Consider the following 24,498-nt stretch of genomic DNA (forward strand, 5'->3'; position numbering starts at 1 on the left):
TTATTTATTAATATGCATAATAATTAATTAACAAAGATTAACATGTATAAGTAGAAATAAATTTATTAAAACTTATATAATTAAAAAAAATAACAGATTCAACCAACCTACATTAACGCAAGATAACATGAAAAAATTTAGATGTCACAAACAAATAACATATTCAAGTTCCAAAACAAATTAATAAAACTATGTTGAAGTTAACGAACAATGCATGCGTGGTGGTTGGGAATTGAGATCTTAATTTGAACAAATAATTGAAGTTAGTTGAGACTATATTTGGAAATTGTGTGAAATGGAAAGTAAGGAAAGCAAAAATAATAGTGGTTATTGGTTGCTTGTTATAATTTGTGTGTTTTCAGTTTATTTTTTCTTATTATTTTTTAATAACAAATTTGTAATTTTTATAACTGCTCATGTTGTTTTTCTTTCTGTAAATTTTCTATTGTTTGATAAAGTTTAGTAATTTTAAATTTTAATTTTAGAAACAATTTCAAAAATCAGTTCTTCAAATCTATCAATCTTTCATTGTTTAATTTTAAAACTAAAAATTAATTTAAAAAATGTAACAAAATATACCCTAAATAATCTTCCATGCATATAAAAATGGAAGATAAAGATGAAAAATCAGCACAAAAAAATTACTTCGAGAAATATTGAGAAGACCACAAAATAAGAAACAAAACGAAGTAACCTATAGAGAGATAAAAATGAGTTGAAGTTATTGAACCTGATGAGAAGTTGAGGACCGAAGAACAAACACTCCAAAGAAAAATGTGGTAGATTAGAAGTTTATTAGATAGATGATAAAAGAAATGAGAGATATGTATTGGGGATAGAATTGAATATTAATATTTAATAAAAACAAAAGAAGAGTTGAGTGAAAAGTGAGAAATTGAAAATAATTAAATAATGAATCATCATGAGCCATAGTAATAATTAAAAAATATTTCTGATTAAACATCATAATTTGCTATGCACATAGTTTAGGAGCACACAACGAATTTTTCAATTGAATTTTTAAAAAATTCAACTAATACCTGTTTTATAAATTTTAGATTTAAAATATATGAATTATTTTGAATATTTCAAAAATATATAAATATAATATTTTTAATAAAAATATAAAATAATTCGCATATAATACACGAATAATTTGGCTAATTGCTAACAAGGATCTTGATATTTAATATTTATTATACAAATAGGTACAAAAATAAATCATTTATTATACAAATAGCTACAAATTTTTTTGTGTAAATAATTATAGTTGGCTATTATATGTAATTTTATGTGCATTGTGATGGAGAAACCAATTAATTAGGGAATGAATTAAAACAATATTTTAAAAAGTAAAATCTTGACAGAGACCAAATAAATATCCAATCCAAAATAGTCATCAAAATGAATATTTTATTTTATAATAAAATAGAAGAATAAATTAATATAAATACAAGTATTAAAAGAAAATAAAAACTCTACTCCGCCAATTTTAGGAATTTGTCTACAGTTGGTTAGTTACGGATTCCAAATTTACTAATTTACCCTCCCTAGAGAAACACGCATCGCAGCCAGAGTTAAATAAGAAGGGTATTTTCGGTAGAAAGAAAACCCGACCGGTTCCGTAGAACGTCAACGCCTCACTTTTGGTAGCTTGTGTCGATTGTAAAGATAAATTTAAAATATCACGTTCCGTGCGTTGAAAGGGAGATGTTCGGCCAATGAATCAACGCCCCTCTGTCTCTCTCTCATGTTTCAGTTTGACAAATTCGAATTGACGCGGTAGTTGAATTCGATCGAATGTGAATGAATCTCTTGCGTGTACAGTTTGATCAATTGTAAGCCGAAATCAAAGCTGCATCAATAGATTCTTCAAATCTGGCTTTCCCCCAACGCTGAGGCAGCTTCATCCTCCTCCGTGGCTGATTCCATTTTCTTCTGTCATTTGTCATTTTCAATCAGGTTAGGTTTTGCTCATTTGACGTACTTTCTTCTAATCGTTGTGCGTTTCCTTCTTCTTGTTCGCATTTAAGAAACAAATTCGATCGTATCTTTTCCTTCTCCGTTTCTCTTTCCAGGGATCCGTGTTTGTTATCTGTTTCTCTTCACGAATATAGACTCGCAGTAGATGTGCTCATTGTTGTTCTATGTATGAGAAAATTTGTCGTCAAGCTACTTTTGTCGTTTAGTCGAACATGAAGATTTGGTTTCTGAATCCATTCTCCCAAACAGCGGCCACCTGTGCCGGATGCTATTATTAAGAGCCAATATTTAGATTGTTGATACCGGTCTTACTATAGTTGACTGTTTTCCTTGTGAACTAGCTTGAGTAGGAGGCGCTAATGTGAAATGCACTTTGGCTTTCTCTTGATATCGTTTCTCATTTACCAGATAAAGGGAAAGAAGCAGTTAACTTTTAGCACTTTGTTGGAGGCTGTTATAGGTGGAAAAACCTTGGGAAACCTTTAAAACTTTTGTACGAATACAATTGAAGTTGATGTTTGTAGACTTGAAACAATAGAAGTGCCAAGCATGAGCTAAATATGCCAGCTTGTATTTGTTGGGTTTTGCAGTGTGAGTCTGGTCTGTTTAGGTGTAACTATAAATTGCAACATTCAAGTAAATCAACTTCCATATAAGAATTTATCACGCTCTTCCAATGTAATCCCACCTATCCAAGCAAATGATGATTTTTAGTGACAAAGCAATCGAAAACTTTCAAACCTTAGTAACATTGTTATTCCTCTAATTAGGGAAAATATATCTACATTAACACTAAACAAATTCTTGAAATTTACCAAAATATGAAAGGTTAAGAGGAGCAGTTAGAGGCTAGATGTTTTTGGAACTTGGAAATATAAATAGGAGGGCTTTAATGTGAAGTAATTCTTCACAACACTATGGTATGAGGAAATCTTTGATGAGGATTTCATATGAAATAATTCTTCACAATTTCATGCTATGTTTCCTGGGCTTGTAGATGGGAGAGGAGATGCGAACATACACTGTCGATGAAGCACTTCTTGCTGTGGGGTTTGGCAATTATCAAATTCTTATCCTTGCATATGCTGGTATGGGCTGGGTCTCAGAAGCTATGGAAATGATGCTTCTCTCTTTTGTTGGACCGGCAGTTCAGTCTGCATGGAGCCTTTCATCTCATGAAGAGAGTCTAATAACCAGTATGGTTTTTGCTGGTATGCTGGTTGGTGCATATTCTTGGGGCATGGTTTCAGATAACTATGGACGGAGGTGAGATGCTACTCTGATTCCTTAAGGTATCTAGTTGTCTTGATTTCGTAAAGCTTGTTTGTATAGTTTCAGTTTATTAAGAGGCTTGCTAAAATCATAATCCATATTATACTCACCAATTTGCTTGAACTGCTTGATGAATTCTCTCATTCTTGTCAAATTTTATCAAAATGCATGATAATATTCAATTGCTGGCTTCTTTCATATGTATAATGTTTTTCTTTAGGTTATTTATGCTTAGGGTGAGATCAAATGTATTTCTTCTTCAACTCCACTTTGTCACTTCAATATACTAAGGTAAAAGTTAGTTAGCGAATCAAAATTCATGCAAATTGTTATTTGCTATGTAACAATTATTTTACAGGAAATGTTATCTAAGAACTGTTTGACAGTAGCTGTTCAACTGCATCTTTAATGTCTTTCAAGTTCTGTTTTAAAGAAAAATGTTCTGTCAAGCTTATGTGACTCCTGCAGGCTGGTATGATGAATGCAAAACCACAGTAACTTTTATTTTACATGCCCAGCCTTATGTATCAAAGACGAAATGAATGATGGGAGTGGCTTTGTTCCAAGCTTGGCCTCTTAGTCATAGAATTGGAGGAAGGTAGGCATTGGTGCTGCTATAACATTTCTTTGTTGCAATCTATGCATCATGGCTTTAACACTAAAAACAACTTCTTCACATGCATGGGTAGGGTTTTGTACATGTGAACCCCCCCAGTCAAGCATCAGCTTTGTGCATTGAGCCATCCCCTATTAGTCATTTTAGTCTCTTTTGTGTTTCAGTGTGGTAACTTTCTCATTTGGCTATCCCTACTGATATCAATGGGAGGAGATCTAGATGGTTGACTTGGATGACAAGTCTAGTGGGCAGATTGTGTAGGTGGAACAAATTATTCAATGAACACTTCCAATATAGAAAAAATACACAACAATAAATACAAAGAAAATGAGAAAAGATACCTCCTGTATATTTGCATGCATTCTTTATGTAGTTCTACCTCCTGTATTTACAATTGTGCATATTAATAAATTTAGACCCACCGTCTGGCTTTCTCCACTATGAGCCAAGGAGAGGGAGTGTGGTCAATGCCTTTATATTTATAGGAGTCCTTATAGGAGTAGGGGAGTGACGAAAGGCATCTTGTCAGTTGAAGTGCAATTACTTAGGTTTTATATCCTTCTATGCAATGTATGTATAGTACATATTGTGTCCACATCATGTTTATGTCCCAATATTTAGGATTTGTCATGTCCTTGCATGACAGTTTGAAGAAGGTCTAGTTTTTTTTTTTTTTCTAAGAAAAAAAAGGTTTAGTTGTGCAATGCAATCAGCCAAAAATAAGAAGATGTGTGGCAGTGCTGTGAGTGATTTGTTATGATGGCTAGAAGACGTAAAGAATATCAGAGACATGCATAATATCTGCCAGATTAAGTGGTAGGTCCGTGAGTTAAGTTAGCGGGTCTGTCTTGGTTGAGGCTCAGGATCACATCTGATGCTACTTGGGTAAAAAAATCCTGAATCCGATTCTACTTTGATAAAAAAAGAAAAAAATATTGCTACTTGAATAAAAATTCTTCCAAGTAAAGGAGAGTAAAACGTTTTTTAGATCATTTGAACTATTAGAATTGCATTTTGATATTATCCATGCTAGATGAAAATTATGAAACGAAGTGTCGCCTCTACTATGGCCAGAGTAGATGAAAATCCTTTTTTTGTTGAAAATAGGGATGTAGTTATTGATGGCTTTATTATACGGCAGAATCCAATGCTGGAATATGACGTTTCCGCTTTAAGGGACTATCTGGCAGAACTAAATGACAAAAAAGTCCATTATTTTCTATTAACACAATGCTTATTGAACTAGGAGCATTACATGCATTCATTAAGGCCTCCAAAATTAACCTCAAAATCAGCTCTGAATCAAAACTGAAATCTGTGGAACTTAGGAAATTCTTGCCTGTTTGGACAATTGATGCTAAAGTTGACTCCCTGATTAGCTGCCCTCATCAATAGGCCTTACTTCCTATCCAACTCCTTGCCTAATGGTCAATCTACTCCTAGGTTGGCTGTTTTCATCCCTATATACAGCTAACTTCTCAGTCGACTCATGGTGGTCTCTCATCTTCCTCAGCTTTCTCCTGGCAGTACAATTGATACAGCAATGGACTCACGCTCTGTTGCCAACTCTTAGTAGGCACAGCTGACACCAAAATCAGGGTCGGCCCTGAGATTATAGGGGCCCTAAGCTAAATTTTTTATGGGACCCTTTACGATTATATTTAAAAATAAAATTAATATAAATAAAAAAATTATTATATAAAATTCACAATATTTCACTTTAAATTTATTTTTTTAGTAGTTTTAGATGAAAAATTAATAATTAAATTATTATAATTAATTTGTTCTAACATATGTTTTTCAATAGACATAATCGTCAATCCATTAGTATAAATTCACTAATAAGAGAGAGATCACAAATATTGAAATATAAACACAAAATTAATTAGTAATTTAAGGGCTAATAAAAAAAATCAAAAGACATAACTGATAAATCACACAACGGGATGATGAGGACGAAAATGGAATCACAAAAGAGAATGCATAATTATGAAATCAATTGGATTGAGGACTTACACCTGTGCAAATTGATGGCAGATGCAGTGATAATAGATGGATAAAAAATTGAGAAGGAGTGGAACTAAGGAAGACGATGAGGTCGTGACTACTGCCAGATGCATGAAAATAATTGTGATATAATCATATAAGGTGGAGATTGAGATTAATTAAAAATGCATGGAATAGTTGTGAGGGGATGGGTGCTACTACCAGACGCATAAGAATGGAATTGATTATTAATAAAGAAAGGTGAGAAATTGAGATTAATTAAAAATTATATTGATACTCATGGGATTAATTATTGATAAAAGAAAGATGAGAGATTGAAATTAATTAAAAATTTACAATGGTTTAAAATAGGCATGGCCCCTAACGTCTCTTTTATTATTATTTTTAATTAATTTTATTTTGTTAATTAATTTAAAATTTAAAATTAAAATGGGCATGGGCCCCTCTCCTGGCTGAAAATGGGCATGGGCCCTAGGCTGCTGCCTAGGCAGCCTATGCCCAGGGCCGGCCCTGACCAAAATCAACTCTTTGTGTCAGCTGCTGGCACACTTGCTCATCTTTCATCCCAACTTTTTCCAAGTACATTCACCACTGCCTAGTCATAGAAAGAACATCCCATTTCAATCCACGTTATGGTATACTTTCCCTGGGTAAAATGTCCAGGGCATCACATCTAGAACCAATAATGTAGCTCTTTGAAAATACAAAAGTACCCTCATCAACAATCCTGTGAGACTTGAACTTGAGCTTAACCTACTAGGGTAGTCTGGAGGGACAAAAGAAAATATGGAAAACTAAGAATAACTAATTGGGACTAAAATAAGGACAAATAAGAATCTGATTTGCATTACTCTTATGTGCCCCTCCTTGATATCATTCTGATTCTCAATTTTAGCCACTTGTGTGAATTCTAAGATAGTAGGGATGTATCTTATCCAATCCCAACTAGTTTGGCAAAAAAGCTTACTTGACTTGAGTAGTGGTGTGGGAACACAATTTGATCATCCCTACTCTCCTCTTTGGATGCAAAGCTTCTCTCTATAAAACTTGAGACTTTATCAGGGAACTGCTTTTGTTTATCTACCATTGTGTTATATGTCCTGTTGCCCTCTCCTTCTCTTTCCATGGCCTCAAAACAAAGGTCATTCCTTGCATATCATTCTCACCACCAGAAATGCCATCAGATAGTTTTTTTGAAGGATTACAAAAATAGGTATCCTTACAACTGATTATGACAACTAACTATTTTTTAATTGTGCGTGCATCATATTCGATCAGCTGTCCTGTAGTTTGCAGATGCATATACAAGATCAAAAAGCGATTTACTTGTTAAACCATCAGGAATTAGCAGCTTAATGCACTGTTTATGCTACTCTCCATTCTCCTTGCTTTTGCCTGGTTAGTTATATATTACCTCTTTTATGGTTTTGTGTGTGTATGTGGTCGTCAGCACATTTCGTAAGAATCAGTGCTCCATAGTTGACCAGTTTTTGTAATTCCTAATTGTGCTTGTATGATTATGGAAAGCTTCTTGGCCTTGGGTGCCATTCTGTTGATTACTGGTTTTATATTATAACAAGTACTTCCTTGTTCTTCTGCTTGAGATATTGAATTCCTGCCTATGATCTTTCATTTTACATGTCAGCTTTATAAAGTAGACCTGTGTTTGACTTTTTTGACAGAGAAATTACAACTATTGTTCTTCTTTTTCTTGTTTTACTAGAATATCCATGATTCAGAATATATGCTTTTATAATATTCCTTGTGTCCATGAAAAGAGAAGGGGAAAAAAGACACTAGTTTCATCTTGTTATCTTTTATTCTGGTTGTCTAGCATATCAAGAAGAGTTTCCTTAATGAACTTTGTTTTCTTCGTTTGACCTTTTTCCCCTGTTCTTCATCATTTCAGGAAAGGGTTCCTCATTACAGCAATGGTTACTTCTGGAGCTGGTTTTCTAAGTGCATTTGCTCCAAATTTCATTTCACTGATAATTCTCCGTTTTTTTGTTGGTATTGGTTTGGGAGGTGGACCTGTACTCTCTTCCTGGTTTTTAGAGTTCATTCCTGCTCCAAACAGAGGCACTTGGATGGTTGTTTTTTCAGCTTTCTGGACTGTTGGAACTATTTTTGAAGCTTCACTTGCATGGGTATGGCTAGTTTTCTTATGGATTAATGTAGTTCCTTGAATCCGTTTGCAATAGCAAGTAGTTAAAACGGGTATATTGTTTTTCTTGTATGTTGTCCAAGGACATTTACAAAATTTTTGGTCCTGCGTAAATGAAATTTGATAATTGATATGCCTTCCCAACCCAAAACCTTTCCACGTCCCACAACTTATTCTCCTTAAATATAAATCATGTATTTCTGTCCTTATATTTGTCTGATATAAGGACAGAAATACGTATGTCTGATATCTATTGATATTTGTCTCCCTAGATTTCTCTGTTCGGCTGGTTGAAATGAAATATCTTTACCATCACTAGTACCTATAACTGTATAAATGGGAGCTTAATTTAAGATATTCTAGATTAACTAATTAGAGATCAATTATGCCTCCAATTGTTTAAGTATGACTTAATTGCATAATTACCTGTCAACAACCAAGATGCATAGTGAGGTAGTAGTTTGTCATGACTCATTTGCAAAAATTGCGATGACAGTTGCAGAGGCAATTATTTTTTGTTCAAGTTTAAGATAGTTGTTTAATTCACTAAAAGGGATTATTTGCTAAATCTTCATTATCTTCCTGTCTTGTCAGTTTGTCATGCCTACATTGGGGTGGAGGTGGTTACTTGGACTCTCTGCTCTGCCCTCTTCACTGCTTCTTTTGTTCTACAGCATTACTCCTGAATCACCAAGGTACTTAAGCATGAAAGGGAGAACAAATGAAGCACTAAATATCCTGGAGAAAGTAGCAAAACGAAATTCCACAAAGCTCCCTCCAGGCATTCTTATTTCTGATTGCCAAATTAAGCTACATGAAAAGTGTACTGAATCAGAAGACTCACATTTGCTCTCAGTGGAAACAAAAGAAGATGAATCTGCCAATTATATAGAATCCAACAAGGAAGATACTTCATCACTGTCTATGCTTCTTTCACCAAAATTACTTCGGTCTACCCTGCTTTTATGGGTGGTATTTTTTGGGAATGCATTCTCCTATTATGGTCTGGTTCTTCTGACCACTGAGTTAAATAATGGAAATAATAAATGCAGACCGACTGAGTTGCAATCCAATGATTCCCAGGATGTTAGCTACAGAGATGTTTTCATCACAAGTTTTGCTGGTATGGCTTTCCATTGTAATGCCATATTTTTTTTTAATATGGATAAGTTTATTTTATTATGTGATAGCATATCTTTTCATCTCTGGAAGGCTACTAAGACAAATTTAATTACTATTTTCTTGAAGAGTTCCCTGGGATCATACTATCAGCTGCCACAGTTGATAAACTTGGTCGGAAGTTCTCAATGTCAGCTATGTTCTTCTTGTGTTGCATTTTCCTCCTCCCTTTGGTGCTTCATCAGACTCCAGGCTTGACGACTAGTCTTCTATTTGGAGCTCGCATATGCATTACCGCAACTTTCACAGTTGTGTATATATATGCTCCAGAGGTAAACTAAAATATTTTATTATCTCAAAAAGGATTGATAAATCTTTACTATGTCCAGGCAAATGTGCAGTGAGAGCAATAATAACATTTGATACTGTACATTCCTGCGGCCTTGCTAGATAGCTTTTGTGTCTTACAAAACTCACAAACAAGAAACAAAGATTACAGATAGAAATTTCTGGCTCTTGGCTACTTGTTTGTCCTTCAAGGAAGTGTAAAGTTCTTCAGCTAGAAAAAAAACAAGAAAACTTTATATGGGACATAGCACTACATTGGTATGGCACACATCTTACGGATAGAAATATGGAGTCTCTTAGTCACTTGTTTGTCCTTCAAGGAAGTTAGACATGTGTAAAGTTCTTCTGCCAGAAAAGAAAGGGAAAACTTTATTCAGGACATAGACATTGGTATGGCACACACCTCTATCATTTTGTTGTTCGATTCTTTCCACTCCAGAGCTGTTTTACCTTGAATGTGGAATGTTTTGGCATGTATAGAAGGAGTGCGAACATGTTATGCCACACATTCTAACACTGGTGCCATAAGGGTCGACTTGAATAAATTACACTATTAGAATTTAAAACATACCAAATACGTTTTTCTAACAATTAGACATCTAACTAGATAATAACACAACCTTTTCCTTCAAGTTTATCTTGTAAAAACATATTTCTTAGATCATGATGGCCTTTTTAAACTTTTTTCCTGTCAAACTCCACTTCCAGAAATCTCAGTTCAATATATTTGATTTTTCTCTCATATGGAAACCTTTAACAAATTAAATATTAAAAATCTTTTGGATCTCTCTAAATCACTATTATTCACCATTAATTGAATCTGTGAATCATTTTGTCAATTCCTATGGTAATAGTATTTTTTAGTTAAAATGTGTTGGTGCATCAATCTAGAAAAGGAGTAGCACAGGGTATTTTATTCCCGGAAAGAAACTGTTTGATGGCAAGACAAGAGATAAGAACAAAGTAATAACTTATCAAAGAGGAAGAAACTCATAATTTCATTTTTTTTTGTTCCTTGCATGCTATAGATGGTGTACCTATTGTTGCTTTTGTGTTCACATAGCACTGCGGTTTTTGTTTGGATCCTTAACCTTTTATTCAATAACTTACATGTGTTTGATTTTCAGTTCGAATTACTTGTATCTGATTTGTGAAAGTGATCCTTGGTTGAATTTTCCCTGTTTTCTTTTGTTTCCAAGGATACCAAATACAGCATCTCATTTGCATGGCAAGATCCAAATACTCGTTTGCAGAATATAGATTCTTTAAATAATTTTATCATGTGCTTACATTTTTCTGCTCTTAGTATTGGAAAAATTCTTATTGGAAAATATACACTATTGGACATAATTCAAAAATTTACACTCAGATTTGGATGCAAAATCAAACCTGACTACCATGAGGATCCTTTACACTTGTCTCCTGCTCCTTGAACAACTGCAAACCTATATATGCCTGTGATGGAGTGCATTCCATATCCAAGTATGAAGTATGAACAACACCCTCCATTCCACAATGAATGAGAGACGAATTCTAATATGATATTGTATAATATCTCACATTACCTTGTTAGGACCCATATTTGAAGAATGGTATTAACCAAAAAGGCACTGGTATGTCATCCTCATGCAAGTATCAATGTCAAAAAAAGCAAAAATTTTACATGTAATAGCTCTACAAAATCCAAAGAACAACTCAAAAAGGTTCCATATCCCTGATGGCTGGCTATGGCTGCAATACCCAAAAGACAAAAGAAACAAAGAAAGAAAAAGAATCCTCTAAGAGAAAATAATGGGAGCTTTGACCTGTGGAAAGATCTTGTATTCTGTTTCCCTCAGATCAGCCACATTAAAGCTAAAGGCATTCCCTCCAGCTTTCTTTCATTGCCCATTTTGTCCCTTTTTCCGATCCTGAATCAAATTTCCATATGGGAAAAACCAACTAAATGTTGAATATAGCTAGGGCCAAGGGCCTCTTTAGCAATTCACCCATGAAAATTAGGGACCTGCAGATTGTGTGTCTCTTTTTAATTAAGTTACACGTGGTTGATGTATACTTGATTGATCCACTATCCAAATGAAGAAAGCAAGATTGGGTAGAGCTCTAAATCCCTTCCCAAGACAAAGGGGCCGTTTAGTTCTGGAAAATTGTTCCAGTTTTCTAGAAAATTACTCCATAGAAAACAAAAAACTAGAAACTTGTTCAAATACAAAAATTTTCCAAATAGAAATTGGAGATTTGGAAAATGTAATTTTCCAAAATTGAACTAAACTTGAAATGCTCCTAAAATGAGTTTCAAGTTTTCCTTATTAATTTGGAGATTTGGGAAACGCGGGTTTTCAAAATTTTTCACAAATCATCTCCATCTCCTTCTCCAACACAAGTTACAGAAAAAATTAAAACATCTATCTATTTTTTTGAACATATGTTCCAATTTTCTAGTTGGAAATTAGTTTATGTATTTCTAGCATTTGAAAGTGTTTTCCAATTTTTATACGGAAAATGAAAACTACATATTTTATAAAAAAAAAATAGAGATAGAAAATTGTAAATCATTTTCTACAACTGAACAGCCCAAATCCTCTCACAATTCCCCACTACAAAATAAATGCGAAAAAAGAACCTAACCCTCTTTTATTGATTTCCTTTCTAGAGCATGACCACGTAAACATTGAAACTTTCAAAAAGTGTATCCTCCCTGGGTATCATATTTAGCACGCACACCACCATTGTCCATGTCTATCCCATTTATACGCATCTCCAAAGTCATTTTTTAAGGAGTTTGATTATAACTTTAGGTCTTAGAAAACTCACCCACACTCATTAAATGGCTTAACCTGTCAAACAAGTTTGGCATCAACACCACATAGTTAACTGTTAATACAGTGCAAGAGAAGCAAAAAGCATGGTAAAAACACTGGAAAGGAACAGACATAGAATGAGGATTATACGGTTTGTTTCTATTGCATAGCCTAAAAAGAAAAGACAAAGAAATAAATGAATTAACAATATATATTCTCAAATTTGATTTCTTAATGTTCTTTTTATTCATCTACATAGTTACTTGGTTATATACGTATGTCCTTATTTGTGTATGTGTGTCAGAAAATTGGAAAGGGAAAGGTTTAAGGATAAATCTGCATGCTTAGTATTATTACATTCTCCATTAAAGCCTGGGAATTGACATCTGTATATTTTGTTTGTGAGATCAGATTTACCCAACATCAGTAAGAACAACAGGAGTTGGAATTGCAAGCTCGGTGGGAAGAGTTGGTGGGATGGTATGTCCTCTTGTGGCAGTAGGTCTGATACATGGATGTCATCAAGCTGCAGCTGTTGTTCTATTTGAGATTATTATCTTTCTCTCAGGGGTTTGTGTACTGTTTTTTCCCTTTGAGACAAAGGGTCGTGAATTAAGTGACAGTATACTTAGTTCAAATAGGCTTGAACATTAGCATGAGCTAGACAGCATTATACTGTATGTACCTTTTCAAATGATGTTTATCAAACCAAAGAGAGGACTTAAGTTTCCTCCATGCCATCTCTACTTGAGAAAGGGCAATTGTAGGATCTATTTTTAGTGACTTGTAATTTACATGATCTGTAAAAAATGTAGCAGAAATGAATATATGTTCATGTCTCAGTTCTCACCCGTACGAATCAATCTTGAAAACAGTAGCTGGTTATATTTTGTTTGATGGAAACTGAAAATAGAACTATTGGTGCCAACCTGCTTGGAATGGCCGGCTGAATTTGTAAGCTCCTCTATTCTCCTATCTGTCTTGTCAGTTTGTTCAGATATAGTAATGAAGTGGCTCGGTATTCTTTAAGTCTATTTTGCTGAGCAATTTATTATGGTAGAAGATTTTTCATTTTCATTTCTTTTTTTTCGTAGAGGATCTATGTGCATTTGCTAAAATTTTACAGATTCACCCTCACCCTAGCTCTGTATTCTTTATTTTGTTGAAGCTATCCTGAATCTCTGATGATACTATGTGCTGGAGTTGACATGAGCACATTATACTAAGCTACAATTGAAAATTTTGTTTGTTTGCAAGTATAAAGGTCCTCGTCAGATGACAGTGGCTTGGTACTGGTGAAAGAACAACAAATTTAGGCTGAAATTGTGGGCCCGAATATGTGAAAAAGATGCTTTTGCCCATGCAACAACAGATAACACATGTAGATGCAAGGGCAAAAGTGTCTTTTTCATCTGTTTGGCCCACCCTTTCAGCCCTAAATGGATTGCTGGGGTTTCTTTTTTTCTCTTTATCCTAACCATAGACCAGGCAGAATTATTGGCAATGGAAGGCTTCGAAGCAGAGTTCTGAGTATAATCTACAACCTTCTTATTAGACAACAATTCTAAGGAGAAGCGGCCTTTGAAGCCAAAACAACAGCACAAAATATGCAGCTCCAAGATGTGCTTGTGCACAATTAGCAACCTCTCCAATTATGGAACTCTTATTTCTGCAACCATCATGGGAAGTTCTAGGATGAGCCCTTCCAAGCCTTGGCAAGGAGAAGAACATCATATATGCTCTACCTGGGAAAGGAAAATCAAACAGTGGAATTACTTCAAATTTCCATTTTTGTTAGATACATTTACTTTGGGAGTTTATCGGAGTCCTGTGCATGGAGGCATCTTTATTTTTTATTTGTTAAGTTAGTGTAAAGGGTATTTTTTTTCATGTATGGTCATCATATAATTTTGACATGAAATTCTACACAAATGTTTATTTATATGTCATAATTCCATCAAGAGTGTAAACGATAGTTTCGGAATTAAAAAATGTCAAGGAAAACAAATTTGTATATAAATACATAATAGTCATAGATTGAACCCAAAAAAAGAATCTATTAATGTTTATTTCAACTTCAATTAAATTGCAAAAAAAATAATTAAATTTTACATTAAGGTACAAAAAAATTATTGAATTTTAATTTGTAACAAAAATGTCATTGAATTTTAGTTTTGCATACAAGTTCATAATTACCATCAGTTACTATTAAAAATTAAACCTGGTCCAATAATTAAACGATCATTAAATTTTATATTAAAATATAAAAAAGTCATTGAATTTTATACTAAAATATAGAAATGTCACGAAACTTTATACTAAAATACAAAAACATTACTGATCTTTGTATAACGTGACATTTTAATATCATATTAGATTCATGTTGCTAGTCACGTCAATATTCCATTAATTTTTTTAACGATAACTGACAATAATTATGGAATTGTATACAAAACTAAAGTTCAAAAATCTTTTTATATCTTAGTAAAAAATTCAATAACCTTTTTGTGATAAATTAAAGTTCAATGACATTTTTATACCTTAGTACAAAGCTCAGTAATTATTTTTATAATTTAACATTTCGACAAATTTATTACCAACTTCTCTAGTTTCTTTTCTTTTAACTCTTTTTCTTATATTTTTACCAAATTTTCCTTAACAATTACATTTCCAAAGATAACATGACTAAAATTTACACCTTTTTATTGTTTCTTTAGCTTTGGTTAAAGAACAATGAAAAATAGAATATTAATTTTTTATTTAATTTTCGACCACAATTGAATATTTAAGAATTTAAAAAAGTGTTTAGATGGAGCTTTTTGTTTTTATTTATAATTTTTGTTTTAAATGTTTTATGTTTAGTTTTTATTTTATTTTAAAAATAAAAATTTAACAATTTTATGTTTACTTTTATTTTCTATATTACCCCCCCCCACCCCCCATGCACCATGAGAAATTTTTTTTTTTTCACAATTTCTCTAATAATAAATATTTTATGCAAATCATTCACTTTTTTTTTTAAATTTTTGTTCCAAATCCAGATTCGTGGTGAATTTCGTACAGATTTTAGAATATTTTCTTTTTGTTTCTTCGGTTTCTCCCTTAATTAGATCTCAGTTCAGTTACCAGTAATCTTAATCTATGGAAGGGTAGAAAAATAAAAAAAAGACGATGGAGAAGGAAGAAATGGCTTCGTGGATGTCATCATCATCATCATCCTCCTCCTTTTGTTTTTGTTCATTATTTTCATGTTATTTCTTTCTAGTTTCCACTGTTACTACTTCCAGATGATCTTAATCGTCTTCAACATCAAATCGGAAAGATCTTAGCAATTCCGACGACGACGACGACGACGACGACCATGATTAAGGCGAGGATGTTCTCCTTCTCTATTTCCGGCGTTTCGGCCGTGTAATAGGGGACGATACGAAAGAATCGTCGTTTTCTCCTTTTTCATTTCCGCCCCACCGGCCCCCTCTTTTTTTTCTTGCTTTTGATTGGGATTCGGGAACCGACTTTCTTTCTGAGAAAATTTAAACAACTACAGTGAGATAGATACTGATGGCCGCCGCTGCATCTGAGCCACAAGCGATCCTCGATCGAACAATTTCGCCGACTTCTGTTGCTACGTCTACTGGTATGTGAATCCCTCTGCCCTACCGTTGCATCTCTTTGATTTGGAGAAATCAAATTGTCGTCTTTCCTGTAGGATGTTCTTCGTGGATCTGAATCGGAATCATGTTCATTATCATTAAGGGAATTTTTTGTTTATCGCCAACTATTTTATATCTGGACGGTTGATTGGATCTGTTATGTGACCGAGCGAGGTTGTTGAGTTTGGTCGCTAGATTCTGCAGTGAAGTTTGAGAAGTTGACTCCTCTCTCTCTCTCTCTGCTTCTGTTGTTATGTAGGCATCCCACATTGAACATGGTCTTTTGGGGGCGTTTTTCATTTGTCCTACACATTTACGGTGAAAAACCAATGCTTTTTTTGGTTGGCTTTTCTATTTGGGTTAATTAATTGAGGAGTATTTAATCCTCTCTTCCCTGGGTTTTGCCATTTCATGATATGTAAATGAATTTGAGTCAATCAGATGCCCCAAACACAGGTCGCTCTCCTTCATCAGTAAATGTGAAAGCATTGCTCTAACATATGTAAGCATATATTCAGGAGGATCTGTAAACTCAAGCATGTATAAAAGATATATGTTAAAAACCTGCAAGTAATGAGAAATTTCTGCATGCGAGTATGGTGCGTGGTTTTTGGTGCCTAAGACTTGGCACAGATGGCTAGCCCTGGCTTAGTGGTGGTACAAGTCCGACCACCATAGTTCCATAAAGATGTCTCCCTTTGAGGCTCTTTATGGTTACAAGCCACCCCTGTTACCAGCCCTCAGCAATTCATCTACGGTGGCAGCTTTAGACACTTATCTGCAACAGAGGCTTAACATTGTTGAAAATTGAGCTGGCCACCTCCAAGAAGCATGAAACAATTCGCAGACAAGAGGAAGAGTGAAATGGAATTTTAGTTTGGGGATGCGGTGTACTTGAAGCTCAAACTAGGCCACCCGAAGGCCTTACTGTAGAGGCCCAGTTCAAAATTGAACCCTAAATCCGATGGTCCTTTTCCAATTACTGCCAGAGTTGGAAATGTTGCTTATCGGCTGCAACTATCTTAAGACTCCAACATTCATCCGATATTTCATCCCTCTCTCCTTAAGAAATCAGTGGGGGCACAATCAATGAGTTATTCCTTGCCTACTCTCCCTAATACAGGCAACAACACCATGGAACCTGCAGCCATAGTGGACTAGCAAGCCATCTACAAACAAGGGGCTCTTATCACTCAAGTCCTTATCTGATGGTCCAACCTTCATCTAGACAATAACACCTAGGAATACCTTTTGGAGTTACTCAAGCAATTCCCTCAAGTTGCCAAACTTCTTTGCATTTCTTGAGGACTAGAAAATTCTGAAAGGGAGGGTAATTGTCATGTATGAGCTATGTAGGGAGGTACCTTATTTAGAGAAGGCTATAGATGATGAGTAGTGTACTCAGGAAGTTACAACATTGAGGAGTTGTACCTAGTTAGTTATGGCTGTAAGAATTGTACCTAGTGAAATAGCTTAATTGCTTGTAATTCCTAGAATGTGGAGGCGGTTATCCACACATAGGTGGCTGGAGAAGCTTATATATACAAGCTGTCCACACCCGAGGAGAATATCTAATTCCAGAATTCTGATATTCTTTTGAATTTCTCTTTCTTATTCTTTGCTTCCTCCATTATCTGTTCTTCTAATTCCTTCTAAACTTCTTTAATTCTTCCTCTTTCTCTAACATTCTCACTGAATTGGTGAGAGAATTGGTCAGATCCTTTGAGAGCTGACACAGCTATACAGAAAAAGGAAAGAAAGACAACATACAAAAAGGAAAGAAAGACAAAAGAGAAAGAAAGAAAAACAGGAGATCTCCTATTTCCTAAAACAGGAAAGGAAATCTCCAACATATTTAGGAATTAAGAAATCTCCAACAATCTTCAACACTTCCCCTCAAGTTGGTGAGTGGATATCTTCCATTCCCAGCTTGCTTGTTATTTCCTGAAATCGTACAATAGGAAGTCCCTTAGAGGGAACATTTGCTAATTGATCACACGATGACGCATGTGGAGTGCTAATCATCCCATTGTCAAGCTTCTTTTTTATAAAGTGTCTATTGATCTCTATGTGCTGGTGAGTGGATATCTTTCATTCCTAACTTACTTGTTATTTCTTGAAATCGTGAAGTAGGAAGTCCCTTAGTGAGAAATTTTCCAATTGATCACACGATGACACATGTGGAGTGCTAATTAGCCCATTGTCAAGCATCTTTTTTATAAAGTGTCTATTGATCTCTATGTGCTTAGTTCGATTATGTTGGATTGGATTGCATGCAATGCTGATAGCTGATTTGTTATCACAATACAGTCTCATAGGCCTAGTTCTTTTAATCCTCAAGTCATCTAGGATTACTTTTAGCCACAACAACTCATAAATCCCATGAGCCATAGCCCTAAATTTGGCTTTAGCACTTGACCCAGCAGCAACAGATTGCTTCTTGCTCCTCCATATCATAAGATTACTTCCCAGGAACATGCAATAACCCGTAGTAGACCTTCTATGAACAGGTGATCCTGCATAGTTTGCATTAGTATAAACGTCTAGAGTTAGCTCACCACCTTTTTGGAATAACAATCCTCCCTCGAGTGTAGATTTGAGATATTGAAGTACTTTCTAAACCACTTGCAAATGCTCTTGCCTAAGATCGTGCATAAATTGATTTACTACATTGGCAGCATAGACTATATCTAGCCTTTTGTGTGAAAGCTAAATTAGTTTCCCAACAAGTCTTGGGTAGCTCCTTTTATCCACAACATTGCTGGTTTCTTCTTTGCCTAATTTGTGGTTCTGTTCAATAGGGACATTTGTTGATTTGCTACCACGATTTCTAGTCTCCTTGAGTAAATCTAAAACATACTTCCTTTGAGAAATAAAGATTCCTTGTTTGGAGTAAGCAACCTCAATCCCAAGGAAATAATTCAATTTACCCAACTCCTTAAATATCAAATTCAGGGCTATGCAATCTCTAAGGCCATTTATTCAGTTTCATCATTTTCAGTAACAATTATATCATCAACTTAAAAAAGTAGGATAGTCACCTTACTTCCCTTGGTATGTTTAATAAACAACATATGATCCCCTTGAGTTTGTTTACATCCCACTTGCAACATAACTTTTGTGAATCTCCCAAATCATGCTCGAGGTGACTGCTTTAACCCATATAGGGCTTTCTTTAGCTGGCACATATTGCTTGGTCCAGTTCTTCCATAAAAACTAAGTGGAATCTCCATAAACACTTCTTTTTCTAAATCCCTGTGAAGAAATTATTCACATCAAATTGTTGTAAATTCCAATCAAAGTGTGTTGATAAAGACAATAGGACCCTCACGGCGTTCATCTTGGTTATTAGTGCAAAGGTTTCAAGATAATCAATTCGACATGTCTGATTATACCCCTATGCAATTAACCTTGCCTTGTACCTTTCAAGAGAACCATCAGCTTTATACCTCAAGGTGTAGATCCATCTACTTCCCATGGGTTTCTTGTCTCTAGGCAGAGGCACAACTCCCAAATTGTCACAAGCCTAAGGGCATAAGTGTAATAAGGTTGTAGATGCATAGCTATAGCTGTAATAAACGGATAGTAGCATGTGATTGGCGGTTACCGCTTAGGTCACTTGTACCTAGTCGTTTACAATAACAACCCGAGGGTGTTAGCCTGTAAAAGGCATTGTACAAGAGGATGGGATCTATCAATGAAAGCATTCAGATCTTTCCCTCCCTTTCTTTCTCCCTCTCTAATTCAAACTCTCTCATTTCTTCTCTAAAAACCCACAGTCTCTCAAAATTGCCCAAGTCTTAGATCTGAGACTTGACTAATTGGTATTAGAGCTAGCGACCCTCAGCAACATCTGTGAGTGAAAGTGTGGAAGCAAACGATGGCGGAAGGAATGAGACTCAAACAAATGGAGTCGAGAATGGAAGCACTGGAGTTTGAGATGACGTAGACACACGAAGCTATCACTCAAAGCAGGGAAGATGTGGCTGCAATTTGAGAAGGAATGCGAGAGGAATTGACGACTTCTCGTGAGGATATGCAATGGGAATTGGAGAGGCACAGAGATGCGATGGATCAATTCGGCCAAAGGATTAACAACATGTTCAACATGCTGTCGTCCTTATCACAATTCTGTTTACCACCGGAATTTCCCCTGCAATCTGAAGCTGGACCTGAACTTGAACGGATCTAGTATACTTCGAGGCCTCCAGGAGAAACAGAGTCAGAAGAGGTGCAAGGAATTGGGACGGAACCTCAGGTAAGGGATTTTCATTTACAATTTGGTGCTTGCATACCAATGCCAAGGCTGGAGATACCATTGTTTGATGGAACAAGGCCAAAGTGATGGATTCGTCAGTGTGAACATTTTTTTCAATATTACAATTTGGCTGAGCCACAACGAATTACATTGGCCACAACCTATCTTAATGATACGGTTGATTCTTGGTTCCAAGGATGGTTCAGGTACAGAGGGCTTGGGGTGAGATGGATCGACTTTGCTGAAGAATTGTGTAGGAGATTTGGAGAAAAAAATATGGTGGATGTGATAGAAGAATTCAATAAACTCAGGCAAGAGGGGGCTGTAACAGAGTATTTGGAAAAGTTTGAGGAGTTAGGAGCCTTAATGTGGAATGCTCAGCTAACACTTACTGAGCAATACTTTGTGTCTAGCTTTATTAGTGTGGGCTTAAGAATGAGTTGAGATCGATGGTTAAGGTGATGATACCAACCACAGTTAGGCAGGCGACAGAAAAAGGCAGGTTACAAGAATTGACGTTGGAAGCAATCTACAAGAGAAACAAAGCTTCCCCTCGTACGGGTCCCTTGATCAGTTTACCTTTTAGTGGACACACTAGGGAGGTGGAAGCAACAGGGAGTTCAGGTCCACCAAGAGGAAATCAGCAGGCCCTGACCATCAGAAATCCCACTATGGAGCAAAGGAGGCAGATAAGGTTATGTTACAAATGTGGACCCCTACAGTCCAGGCCACCAATGTCGAAGGTAACTATTGAACATGGAAGGAGGTGAGGAGAAGATAACCGAGGAAGAGCAAGAGGATATTGAGGAGACGGTGGAGGAGACCCCCCAACATGACCTTGTTGACGAGGGGGGGAAATTTTATTTCATGCACTTAAGGGGGGACCCGCAGGAAAAATCATTAAGGTGGAAGGTAGAGTGGGCAAGAGAAGGATCATGGTACTGATTGACAGTGGCAACACCCACAACTTCCTCAACGAAGCAACTACCACTGAACTGGGTTTTGCACACTCATGGATACCACTCCCTTATTAGTAACTGTAGCCAACGACAGTAAGATGTACAACCATTATATAAGTGTGGGGTTTAAATGGCTGATGTAAAGGGAGGAGTTCTCTACTGACTTGAGAATTCTGGAGTTAGGAGGTTGTGACATAGTCCTAGGGGTGGATTGGATGAGGACAATAAGCCCTCTGACCTTCGACTTCAATAAATTAGAAGTCACTCTGGATCTGAAAGGGAAGAAGTTGACATTAAAGGGAAGCCTAAAGGCAGGAGAATGTAAGATGATCACAGGCAAAATGTTACAAAGGCTGTTATCTAAAGGAAAGGGTTAGATATCTTAGATGTTTTCCATCCAAGCCATGGAGATGGATGAAAGAGAATAGGAGGGCCCTCCAATCACCAACCTCTTTGCAAAGGTAACTTACCCTACTAAATTACATCCATTGCTCATATAATTCAAAGACTTATTTGTGAAACCACACACTGCCCCCAAACGACTTTTCAACCCTTGAAACCTAACTTTGAGCCAATCAATATTCGAGCCTATCGTTACCCCCCTTACCAGAAGGTTGAAATTGAAAAACAAGTAAGAAGCATGCTCCATGCTTCAATTATTCAGCCTAGCGGAGCCCCTTCGCATCTCCCATACTTCTTGTCAAAAAGAAGGATAACACTTGATGCTTTTGCATAGATTATAGACAATTAAATGATTTTTCCCGTGAAAAACAAATTTTCCATTCCCTTGATTGAAGAGCCTACTCGATGAATTAAATGGGGATGCCATCTTCACTAAACTGGACCTAAGGGTAGGGTATCATCAAATCAGGATGAACCCTGCCGACATACAAAAAATGGCCTTCAGAACACACCAGGGCCTCTATGAATTTTGGGTGATGCCATTTGGGCTCACCAATGCCCCAACCACTTGTCAGGCTCTTATGAACCACCTATTTGCCCCCCTACTTAAGGAAATTTGTCTTGGTATTCTTTGATGACATTTTGGTCTACAGCCCCAACCTCAAACAACACCTAACCCACCTTAAAGCCACCTTTGAAATCCTGAAAGCAAACTAGCTATATGTGAAACCCTCCAAGTGTTCCTTTGCAAAGAGTGAGGTGGAATGTTTAGGGCACATCATCTCGGGTCAAGGAGTCAGTACATACCCCAGTAAAATTGCAGCCATGTTGGAGTGGCCCAAGCCATCGTCTATAAGGGAGTTGAGGGGATTCCTAGGGCTAACAAGATATTATAGGAGATTTATACAACACTATGGGGTGATCAGTAAGCCCTTGACTGAGTTACTCGAAAAAGACAATTTCAAATGGAGTTCCCAGGCTAAAGATGCTTTCAGTACACTTAAGAGGGCAATGACACAAGCCTCGATTCTGGCCCTACCTGATTTTTCTAAGCCATTTGTGATTGAGACAAATGCATGCAACATTGGGGTAGGAGCAGTGTTGATACAAGAAGGGAGACCCTTAGCCTACATCAGTCAGGCACTGGCTGCTAGGCATTGAGGACTGAGTGTGTATGAAAAAGAACTACTAGCAATGATCATAGCCATTGACAAATGGAGGCACTACTTGGAGGGAGCCACCTTCATAATATGGACAGACCATGAGAGTCGACACCTTTTACAACAAAGATTGCGTACACATCTACAAAGGAAAGGGGTATCAAAATTACTGGGCCTGGATTATGTGATACAATATAGGAAGGGCAAAGAAAATATTGTAACAGATGCCTTGTCGAGAAGAGAGGAAGAAGGGGCGTGTAAAGCCATCATAGCGGTGGTACCTGATTGGGTCAAAGAAGCTACTGAGAGCTATGATAAATCCGAATGGATTAAATCCCTACAGACTCAATTGGCAGTCAGGCATATCAATGAACAAGGGTACTCTATCTCCAATGGTTTAATCATGTTCAAGGGAAGATTAGTTGTGGGGGATGATAGAGAATTAAAATCTAAGATTTTGCAGGTGCTACATAGCTCTCCTCTAGGCGGACACTCAGGGGTTAGAGCTACCTATTACAGAGTTTGACAGATGTTCTTTTGGCTAGGGCTTAAAAAAAGAAGTTATGGAGTTTGTGGCAGCCTGCATGACATGCCAATGATGCAAGCATGAACAAGTGGCTTACCCGGGGTTAATACAGCCACTGGCTATACTTGAGCAGGCATGGGAGGAGATATCTATGGATTTATTGAGGGTCTACCCAAGTCTGAAGGCAAAAACGTGATCCTGGTAGTAGTTGACAAGCTCACAAAGTTTGCTTACTTCATCAGCCTCACACATCCATTCACTTCCCAAGAAGTTGCACAAGTGTTCATTGATACGGTGGCTAAGCTACATGGGATACCTAAATCCATTGTCTCAAATCGAGACAAAATATTTACCAGCCACTTCTGGCAAGAGCTATTCAAAGGCCTAGGGGTGGGTCTACATATGTCATCAGCATATCATCCTGAGTCAGATGGGTAGACTGAGAGAGTCAATCAATGCTTGGAATCCTATTTACGATGTATGTGTTTTGCAAAGCCTAAGAGTTGGGGAAAGTGGCTATCCTAAGCACAGGGTGGTATAATACATGCTACCATAGTTCAATCAAGAAGACCCCTTTTGAGGCTTTATTCAGATACCAGACATTTACACGAACTAATGCAGCAAAATACTTACAGGGCAGAAAGGAGATGCTTTCTATACTCAAGCAAGAGTTAGCTACAGCTAATAACATGATGAAACAAGCTGCTGATCGTAGGGGTGTGCATTCGGTTATAACCGAACCGAACCGCCCCATTTTGCCTAACCGAACCGAACCGACTTAATACACTAACCGAAATAACTGAAACCGAATTAACCGATTTGGAGTTTGAACTAACCGAACCAAAAAAATAGCTCAAATTTCGAATTGAAATAACCGATTTGGACTTTAAACTAACTGAACCAAAAATTAAACCGAAAAACAATCCAAAAACAGAATTGAATACATCTTGATTGGGGGAAGGAATGTCTAGATTTGACCTGTGCAATGCAGCCTCTTATAGTTTGATGTAGTTCTATTTCAAATTATAACAAAACCACTGGGAGGATGGATGATGTATATATAGGTTAAACAAACAGCAAATCACAAGCAAACCACAAAACAGAACCAAATTTGAAATCAAATCACAAAACACAAAACAGAAATACACTTACAAATTAAAAGAGAAACGACGACATCGCAAAGCCAACGAACCAAATCACAAAGCCAAGTCAAAGCATCAACGAACCAAA

The 24,498-nt window shown here is 36.3% G+C and overlaps 2 protein-coding genes across 4 annotated transcripts in view; both read left to right on the top strand.

The window, feature by feature from the left end:
• The first annotated feature begins 1,690 nt into the window (after window positions 1-1,690).
• LOC127790695 (organic cation/carnitine transporter 7) lies at window positions 1,691-13,344 on the top strand. Of its 2 annotated transcripts, XM_052320308.1 has the most exons (6): window positions 1,691-1,962; window positions 2,981-3,249; window positions 7,788-8,025; window positions 8,637-9,165; window positions 9,291-9,493; window positions 12,722-13,344. In XM_052320308.1, the coding sequence occupies exons 2-6, from the start codon at window positions 2,981-2,983 to the stop codon at window positions 12,962-12,964; spliced, it is 1,482 nt and encodes a 493-aa protein (XP_052176268.1). In that variant the 5' UTR covers window positions 1,691-1,962; the 3' UTR covers window positions 12,965-13,344. The 2 variants fall into 2 exon arrangements, with proteins under 2 accessions (XP_052176268.1, XP_052176269.1); XM_052320309.1 differs by lacking the exons at window positions 1,691-1,962; window positions 2,981-3,249 and adding an exon at window positions 3,326-3,853.
• A 2,104-nt stretch (window positions 13,345-15,448) lies between these two features.
• The window catches only part of LOC127789980 (YTH domain-containing protein ECT1), a 39,901-nt gene continuing 30,851 nt past the window's right edge, over window positions 15,449-24,498 (top strand). For both annotated transcript variants that reach the window (XM_052319138.1, XM_052319137.1), the window contains exon 1: window positions 15,449-15,947. Coding sequence is in view for 1 of the 2 variants with exons in the window: in XM_052319137.1 (XP_052175097.1) it covers window positions 15,872-15,947 (76 nt within the window). In the remaining variant the exon portion in view is untranslated. The remainder of the gene's footprint in view (window positions 15,948-24,498) is intronic.

The sequence above is a fragment of the Diospyros lotus genome, chromosome 14, assembly GCF_014633365.1.
Source record: "Diospyros lotus cultivar Yz01 chromosome 14, ASM1463336v1, whole genome shotgun sequence".
NCBI lineage: Eukaryota > Viridiplantae > Streptophyta > Magnoliopsida > Ericales > Ebenaceae > Diospyros > Diospyros lotus.